This window comes from Micropterus dolomieu, linkage group LG03, assembly GCF_021292245.1.
Source record: "Micropterus dolomieu isolate WLL.071019.BEF.003 ecotype Adirondacks linkage group LG03, ASM2129224v1, whole genome shotgun sequence".
NCBI lineage: Eukaryota > Metazoa > Chordata > Actinopteri > Centrarchiformes > Centrarchidae > Micropterus > Micropterus dolomieu.
In genome coordinates, this window is record NC_060152.1 from 3,386,509 (window position 1) to 3,395,206 (window position 8,698).

Below are 8,698 nucleotides of genomic sequence, written 5' to 3' on the forward strand. Positions count from 1 at the left end.
GTAGAAAGCTCTTTGGTCTTGCCCATGGTGGTGATGTTGGATGCTGGTTGTTTGGGTGTTGACAGGTGTCTTTTATACAGGTAACGAGGTGAGGCAGGTGTATTTGATGTAGATAATTGGTTGGGATTGGGGCTGTGTCTTAAAGAAAGACTAACTGGCTTGTAGGAGCCAGAATACTTGCTGTTTGGTAGGGGGTCAAATACTTGTTTTTCCTCATCAGATGGTTATCAATTTTTATAAATTCATATGATGTGATTTTCTGGAATTTTCTTTGGGATTCTGTCTTTCACTGTTAGAATGTACATATGATTAAAATTATAGATCGTTGCATTCTTTGTAAGTGGGCAAACCTGCAAAATCAGCAAGGGGTCAAATACTTATTTCCCCCACTGTGTGTATGTATATATATATATATATAGACAAAATGGAGAAGGATAATTTGGTGATTTGAATGGCTGTTTATTGAGATTATGCTTCACTAGGCGTGCAGGGGAAATAAAAGTTTACCATAAAAAGGGAGGAGTTGTGTGGTGATGCATCTGTTTCATGAGACCAACGAGTGACAGACGCCCACAACGCTCAATAAATGCTTCAGGAAACACTGGTGATTGCTTTGAAGTCTAGATGTGGTTTTAGAGGCTTTGCCAGGACTCAAATTATTGGTGAACTGAATGCCAGCACAAAACAGTAATGATCTGCAGCTCCAATTCAATGTCAATATTTGCTGACAAAAACACAGAGTGTAGATTTTAGATTAGTTTGGTGTGATGGTCAGACAGACAGCGAGTAGCTGGCTGTGTGAGAATTAAATAGGTATTAACCAGTTTTTAACTCCTATTTATTTTTCTCACCAGGGACAAAACAGGAAAACTTGCACTGTCACCCAAACAGAAGGTCATCTTCTCCCGCTGGGTCCGGCCCGACGAGATCTGCAATAATCCCACCATGATCATGTCTGTGTCCAGCTTCAGCATCAAACAGGTCAGATTAGCAGCTGGACTGTATTTTGTATACTAACAGTTTTTTATAACCTTCTTTAATTTTGGTATTAGTCTGTGACAGGCTGTTGCTTGTAAACTTCTGTCACTTGAATTTTAAATGGAAAATATTGTTCTTTGCAGCTGTGTATTTTTGGAAAAGGTTTGGTTATTTGATTTTATTATTTAAAATACAGGCAAATTATTTTTCATAAGCTTTGCAGCACTTGCTCTCTACCCAGAGTGCATTGCTGTACTGTTTGTTTCTGTCCTGTCACTTCTCCATTTACCCGATGAACTTGTTTAAATTCAGCCAGTAGAGGACACAGCATTAGATAAGGATCTTCATGGTAGAAATGTTCAAATAACCTTTGGCAGGGATACAGAGTTAAAACGTATTGCACTCAAAATCCAAACACAGTTTAATATGTTTAAATGTCAAATTATTACTGGTATAAACATATTAAAATGCTAATTAATGTGATTTTCTCTCCTTTTATCCAGACGGTGGTGTCTGACTGTTCGTTTGTGGCGTCGCTAGCCATCAGCGCAGCTTATGAGAGACGTTACAACAAGAAACTCATTACCAGGTACTGTGTTTAACCTCTGTGATTTGACTGGAATTGGTACATGCACATTAACTATGTGTTCACTGGAAGTGCCAGTAATTTGTGCTGCTGTTCTTTTAATATTCTGTTTTTGATATTCCTTATATTGTTGGTAACAAAGATTGTGGTCCTATATCGTCCTAAACAAAACATTAACACCATGAAACAGAAGAATATTGTCAAGGTACGCCTTGGCATGACTTCAGGTCATGCAGACAACCAGAGTAGAACTGATCACTTATACAGTACATGTACAAAAGCATCTACTCTATCTTGCTTCTAACCTTTTAAATAAAGGCAAACATGGGCTTTAATTGTAGTTAATAGTGTGTGTGCACGTGTGTGTTACAGCGTCATCTATCCTCAGAACAGACGAGGAGAACCTGAGTATAACCCCTGTGGGAAGTACATGGTCAAGCTTCACATCAACGGAGTTCCCAGGAAGGTAAAATCAGTTCATCTGGAGAAATAAACCACTATAGGGGCAGTGCGAGATACATAACATACAGCAGAATATAGTGTGTTATAAATGCACAGTTTGGAGTCAGAAGGGAACCAGTAGTTGGCTGATTTGCATTGCAGATATTCTTTTCCTGTTTTGTAAATAGAAAAGGTAATGTAGAAAAAAATGTGTTGTTCCTGTCAGTGTTTTTTTAATGAACTGCAGGCAAAACGAATTGTCCCTAGCAATAATTTCGATTCGAAAAAATGTTAGTGTCTAGTCAATGGATTTGGTACACAAACGGTTAACATATCTTGCTGTCCAATGCTTTTTTAAGTTTTGAAAGATTACATTACTCTTTGGTTCTGTATTATTTAGGCTTTGAGTGAGAGAAATTAATTGTGTACTGTCATGTAGCTTAATTAATTCAAAATGCAGAGCAAAATGTTAATTTGCACTGCACAACATCCCTCAAACCAGCAGCCCTCCTCTGTCCCCGCTGCAGGTGATTATAGACGACTACCTGCCGGTGGATCGTAACGGAGAGCTGCTGTGCTCCTACTCCAGCAACAGGAACGAGCTCTGGGTCTCCCTGATAGAGAAGGCCTACATGAAAGTGATGGGAGGCTACGATTTCCCTGGCTCCAACTCTGTAAGTGAAGGTGGACAAACCAGGAGATGAAACTATTTTTAAAGAAGTTTCTTCATCTGCTACAGTGAAACTGCTCAGTGTCCAACGCTAGAAGGCCCAGACAAATATGATCACCGTAAAACATTTGGATGAGGCATTTGCTTAGCAAAAATGTGTGTGATTTCAAGAAGGCTTGTTTAGAATTCAGTTTAATGTTTTATCAAATGGTAATTTATTCAATTGAATTCAGTAAAATTTATACAGCGCTAGTTCATAACTAAAGTTATCTTGTTTGCACTTTTCACATAGAATATGTCAAGATCGTACTAATATTGTTTACAGAGGCCCAACAATTCCTACCATGGGCAAACACAAAGGCAAGGAAAGTCAAGAGGTAGAGAAACCTTAAACAGAACTGTGACTCATGCGGGCAGAAGGTGACTCGCAACCACAGATCCAGATTCCACATCTCCAGAGCCAGAAACACCTGCAGGAAGTTGAGTTAGTAACATGCATTAATGGGATAAGGTTGCATATAGATGGAGAGAGGAGCTTGTGTTACTTTATGTATTCCTTCATGATTTAGACAGGCTTGGGAAGTCTGGAAAATTGTAATAAAGTACATCTGATCACTTCCAGGTCTTGAAAGGTTTGGTAATTGCAAAATAATCAGCAAAAGAAGTTTTCTTATATGTTGGCAGCTGTTTTATGTGTAGTCACTCTCAGCGGACATCATACTGAATACAAACAAAAGTCTGATGTTAGTCAAGAAATTAGGTTGTGGAAGAGTAAAGTTTTTCCTATTCTTTGTTACAGAACATTGATCTGCACGCGCTCACTGGCTGGATCCCTGAGCGCATCGCTATGCACTCAGACAATCAATCATTCAGCAAGGACGACACTTTTCGGATGCTTTTCCAGAGGTGAGCAACACACAGACATACACAGAAGAAGTATTTTCCTAGTTTATAAACAAACAAAAAAAAAGTCCATTTTCTTCCACTCTGCACATCTGGCTTCATTCTCCCTCTGAATCTGCTTCTGTCTCTCGCTGTCTGCAGGTTTCACAGGGGTGATGTCCTCGTCACCACAGCGACGGGGGTCATGACTGAGGAGGAGGGTGAGAAATGGGGTTTAGTGCCAACACACGCCTACGCTGTGCTTGATATCCGGGAATACAAGGTAGGCAAATTAAAGTCGCATTAGCTTGTCATCATAAGCTCTTATATTTATCATCAGAGAGGATAAGGAAAACATAAGCTTAGTGATACAGTTGATAGACACTGATGTTTGGACCAAGCTTGGCTGAAGTCCTGAACATTATGGGTGTTAGTGTAGTATCAATGAGGTTATTGTAGAGAAAGTCAGCGTTGTGTCAGCCGAGCATCATTAGCATAACATTCTGCATGCTTGAAATGTTGGCATCCCATTTTTATACCATATTCCCCCATCACTGCAGACTGAGTATATGGTTAAATAAAAGATAAGAACATTTGAATGTTAAAGCTGTTCATGTCAGTCAAAACCTGCAAAGGGCACTAAGGAGGGAGTATTAGGTGTTTTCACTAACTCCCTGCAGAAAGCAGAAACCTTCCCTATGGTGCACTGCAAGAAATGCAAAACAATGACCAATTTGATACTTGCCATACTATTACCGGCGTTGAAGGCCACCCACAACCCAAATGAGTGATCCCTAATTCTACTGCATCTGTTGTAATCGACATCATGTCTGTGGGTGTGTTGTTCTTGCAGGGAATGCGTTTCCTGCAGCTGAAGAATCCGTGGAGTCATCTGCGATGGAAAGGGCGTTACAGCGAACGTGACGAGAAGAACTGGACACCTGAACTCCTCAAACACCTCAACTTTGACCCCAAGACAGCACAGAAGTTTGATAATGGTATTCCCTTTCTTTTTCTAACTTCATTACCAACAATATGGGCATAAAATGTACCGTCTGAAGGTAATTTAATTCGTTTAGCTCCTACCCTTGAATGTTCCTATTGTAATTTGGTGCTGTCGCTCATTTTGGCAAATTGGCTGTCACCTGAAATGACGCTGCATCATTCAAATCATATCAAAACACACGTGCCATATATTTATATCCGCGGCCAGTTCTTACTGTCGTGTAGCATTGCTGTTTGAAACGTAAGGGATGGGGCATCAGAGTGGCAAAGGGAAAAGTAATCGCCTGCCGCTGTGTAGTCGAGGTACGATCCTTAGCAGCAGTGCTCAGATACAAATAATACTTAAATTTTCCTCCGTGTTTCTCTCCAGGTGTTTTTTGGATTGCATGGGAGGACCTTTGTCAGTACTATGATGTCATCTACCTGAGCTGGAACCCTGCCCTGTTCAAAGATTCCTCCTGTATTCACAGGTGTGTGTGTGTGCCAGATTTTCTTAACATTGAGATGGAAATGTAGGTTGTATGTAAATTCTGTTCAACTGAAGAACTGGAAAAAAGAACAGTATACTTCTATTTTTTGAGTATATACTCAGTCTGAAGTGTGTGTGCTCTGGTTTGTGTTACTGTCTGCAGTAGCTGGGATGGGAAGCAGGGCCCAGTGAAGGACGTCTACAGTCTGGCCAACAATCCGCAGTACAAGCTGGAGGTCCAGTGTCCAACAGGGGGAGCTGCTGTGTGGGTGCTGCTCACCAGACACATCACAGACAAGGTAGAGAATCAGAGCTGAGTGAAGTCATGTGATATATAATTATATATAATAATTTAATTGTATATGTGTGATACTGTAAGGTTTCACTTGAAACTAATGACTGTTATCCGTTTTGTTTCTTCAGGATGATTTTGCACAGAACAGGGAGTTTATAACCCTTGTTGTTTACAAGACAGACGGGAAGAAGGTTTACTACCCAGGTAAGGTTTGATAGATGCCTTAGAAGACTTTTCCTCTCTGTGCCACTGAGCTGTGAGATCCGTACTGTAGATGAGGCAGCACTCTGTCGCGTCTTTATTTCACCCCCACAGTCGCACATAACAAGGTCAGATGCCTGAAAGAAAGATTAGTCCATCACAAACCTCTAACTGCTCTGATTCATGACTAATTGAACTGATTCATAAAGACAGCAGCAGACTTTAAACTAAAGAGTTCACCGCAAAATAATACACACCTTTTACTTCCATGAAAATAGACAAAGAGGTCCACCCTAACTATGAGCTGGTTATTCACTATATAAATAAACTACACTGGCTCTCTCCACAGCGGACCCCCCTCCTTACATCGACGGCATCCGTATCAACAGCCCACACTACCTGACCAAGATGAGACTGACCAGCGCAGGGACACACACCTTCACACTGGTGGTTTCCCAGTATGAGAAACAGAACACCATCAACTACACACTGCGGGTGAGAAAGACCTTTTGTATAAACGTTTTTTATCTCACAGAAAGCTTTTTGTTAAATGAGATACACGTATATGTGTGTGTGTCTGCTAGTGTTAGGACAGGGGTATGTTTTTTGGGTTTTCTTTTCCAATCAACATCACTTTTTATACAAAATCGGCAGGTTTTTGAAAAGCGTTGAATTCAGTTCCCCCCCCCCAAAACGACCTGAAAAAGTCTGAAATTTATTTCACAAAAGTCTTAAATATGTTCTCTCCCCTGCTGTAAGCTGTTATATTAGACCAGCAGCAAACACCGTCACTACAGGTAAATAGCGGGGGATATGTTTTTATTATTTGTAGCTTAATTCTTAATTTACCATTTTATTTATACTTCATTCTCCACCTTATTTAACTGCTTACTCACTTATTGAATCTGACTTCTTTCCCTTCAGTTCTCTTTTCCCCAATCACTGTCTAATTTTATATCTCTGTTGACATATCTGTATACCTCATTATACCAATATACTGCCCAGCCCTAAGTTCAATAAAATGATCCAATACAAAAATCAAGTTTAAAGGCTCAAAACGTGCTTGAGATGGGCCATCCATGCTGCAGTGAGCAGCAAGTCTGCCTTTGTTTTTTTGTCAGATGTGCGTATTGCAGGGTGAATCAGTTACAATAATCACTGCTCTCTTCTGGTCATCTCTCTGTGACGCCCTTCTCATTGTCTTGGAGGCTGTCCTTGCTGACATGAGAGGGTCATCCACTGATCTAGTTCACCTGGGCCCTCCACTCTATAAAAGCTGGTCCATGTGCACGCTCTGTCTCTCTCCTCCTACCTTACACCCACCTTACATCCTCTTCTTTTGGTTTGCACCTTCGACACCTCCCGCACATGCGTGCATTGCTGATATTGCTGATTTACACACCCTATTGTTAATTTCTCTTAACTAGTTTTTAATTTAGTTTTTAATTTAATTTTAATAATTGAGGTTTGTTTGTTTTAAGGTAAATCTGCATTAACGTCCTCCTGCTCATATTCCCTGAGCTAGTTTATTTTTCTTTTTTTTTTTTTTTGTCATTTATAATTCATGGCCTCCTCTTGCTAACAGCAGTGAGGACTGTTGAGAACTATTTATATTGAAATTGCTCATTAAAAAAAACCCCTGCACCCTGTTCTTGTGTCTGCTGGATGTTTGTATGTGTGCTGATGTAGTATGTGTGTAACCGCATCAGAACTCCTGTAACCACAGCAGGCTCTGTCTCTCTTTTTCTCTCTCTCTCTCGCTCTCGCTCTCGCTCTCGCTCTCGCTCTCGCTCTCGCTCTCGCTCTCGCTCTCGCTCTCTCTCGCTCTCGCTCTCGCTCTCTCTCTTTCGCTCTCTCTCTTTCGCTCTCTCGCTCTCTCTCTCTCGCTCTCTCTCTCTTCACCAACGCAGCCAAAAAACGCTCTCCCCAGCTCAGATCAACGTTTCTCTTTGAAAATCGTCTTGAGAATAACTGATTCATCTCTCTGTTGTTCACTGAGTTTTCACAAGAGATCAAAGCAGAAAGCAGGAAACATGATTTAATTTCTGATGTTTCTTTCACCAGAGCAGCGCTGATATGAAAGCTCTATTTTGTGTGCAGATGATCATGAATAAATTAACAGCATTTGGAAACATGTTACACTTTGTCTTACAAAATTGCTGATAACAAAATAGCAATATGGTAGTCTTTTTGATGTTTGCTCCTTTTATGTTCTTTAATTCACCAGCTTTTACTTTTTCTGTATGCTTCTTGGTTGCTTTCTGCTGTATACAACTCATTCTTCAAACCAATTGGATTTAAACCCATCATCTATCTTTTGTTATTTATTTTTTTAAAAACCTTGACTGCCAGCCAGATTTCTTTTGTTGGATCCGTTTTTATTCAGGGTGAAATAACAGTTATTTTATTTGTTTATTTATGTATCCTTTAATTTATTTAGTTGTTTTCAGCAGGTGGTATTGTTATCCTTTTCCTTTATGTTAATGTTTTAGTTTTTAGTAGTAGTAGTAGTAGTAGTAGTAATCGGTTTTATTTCTTTCCATAGGTATACTCCGGATGCAAATTCACCTTCTCCAAGATCCCAAATCCCTTCACTCAAACCAAAAGAGTAAGTTAAATGACACTCCTACACAAGTAAATAGTAGTGCTGGGCAACACACTTTATTGCGCACTTTTAATTTAAATGTACTGCTATATACACAAAAGTGCAATAACGTGGTTTGCAAACACTTTAAACAAATAAGGTGCTTTTTACTAGCAGTATTCTCTTTATACAGCAGCAATAAAATATTTCTTGTAAATCTCTCAGCTTAAACATTAATGTAATCAAATCACATATAAAACCATGTTGTGTTTGGCTCTCTGCTTCTGTCTTCAGATCAACGGCCAGTGGAAGGGGCTCACCGCTGGTGGTTGTGGAAACTATAAGGATTCATACAAACAAAACCCAATCTATCAGATTAACCTGGAGCGGTCTGGACCGCTGCTCATCGAGCTCAGAGGATCCAGGTTAGACTGATGCAAGGGCCACACCGCCTACCTGAGCAGTGTGTGTGCGTCACGGAACCTCTTGCTTTTCATTTTGGCATTAAGAGACAGAGCCATGTGGCTGCAGCAACGATGTCTTGCTTATGTTTTTCCTTGTTACGCAATTCTCAGCAAAAATAGACA

General features: G+C 40.1%; 1 protein-coding gene across 1 annotated transcript in view; it reads left to right on the plus strand.

Annotated features, from left to right (window-relative positions):
* The window catches only part of capn7 (calpain 7), a 26,296-nt gene that overhangs the window by 4,846 nt on the left and 12,752 nt on the right, over positions 1-8,698 (plus strand). The window contains exons 7-19 of the mRNA XM_046043833.1: positions 855-981; positions 1,482-1,567; positions 1,937-2,030; positions 2,533-2,679; positions 3,475-3,581; positions 3,720-3,840; positions 4,411-4,555; positions 4,933-5,032; positions 5,195-5,330; positions 5,455-5,530; positions 5,877-6,022; positions 8,073-8,135; positions 8,406-8,536. Coding sequence (XP_045899789.1) covers positions 855-981; positions 1,482-1,567; positions 1,937-2,030; positions 2,533-2,679; positions 3,475-3,581; positions 3,720-3,840; positions 4,411-4,555; positions 4,933-5,032; positions 5,195-5,330; positions 5,455-5,530; positions 5,877-6,022; positions 8,073-8,135; positions 8,406-8,536 — 1,479 coding nt within the window. The remainder of the gene's footprint in view (positions 1-854; positions 982-1,481; positions 1,568-1,936; positions 2,031-2,532; positions 2,680-3,474; positions 3,582-3,719; positions 3,841-4,410; positions 4,556-4,932; positions 5,033-5,194; positions 5,331-5,454; positions 5,531-5,876; positions 6,023-8,072; positions 8,136-8,405; positions 8,537-8,698) is intronic.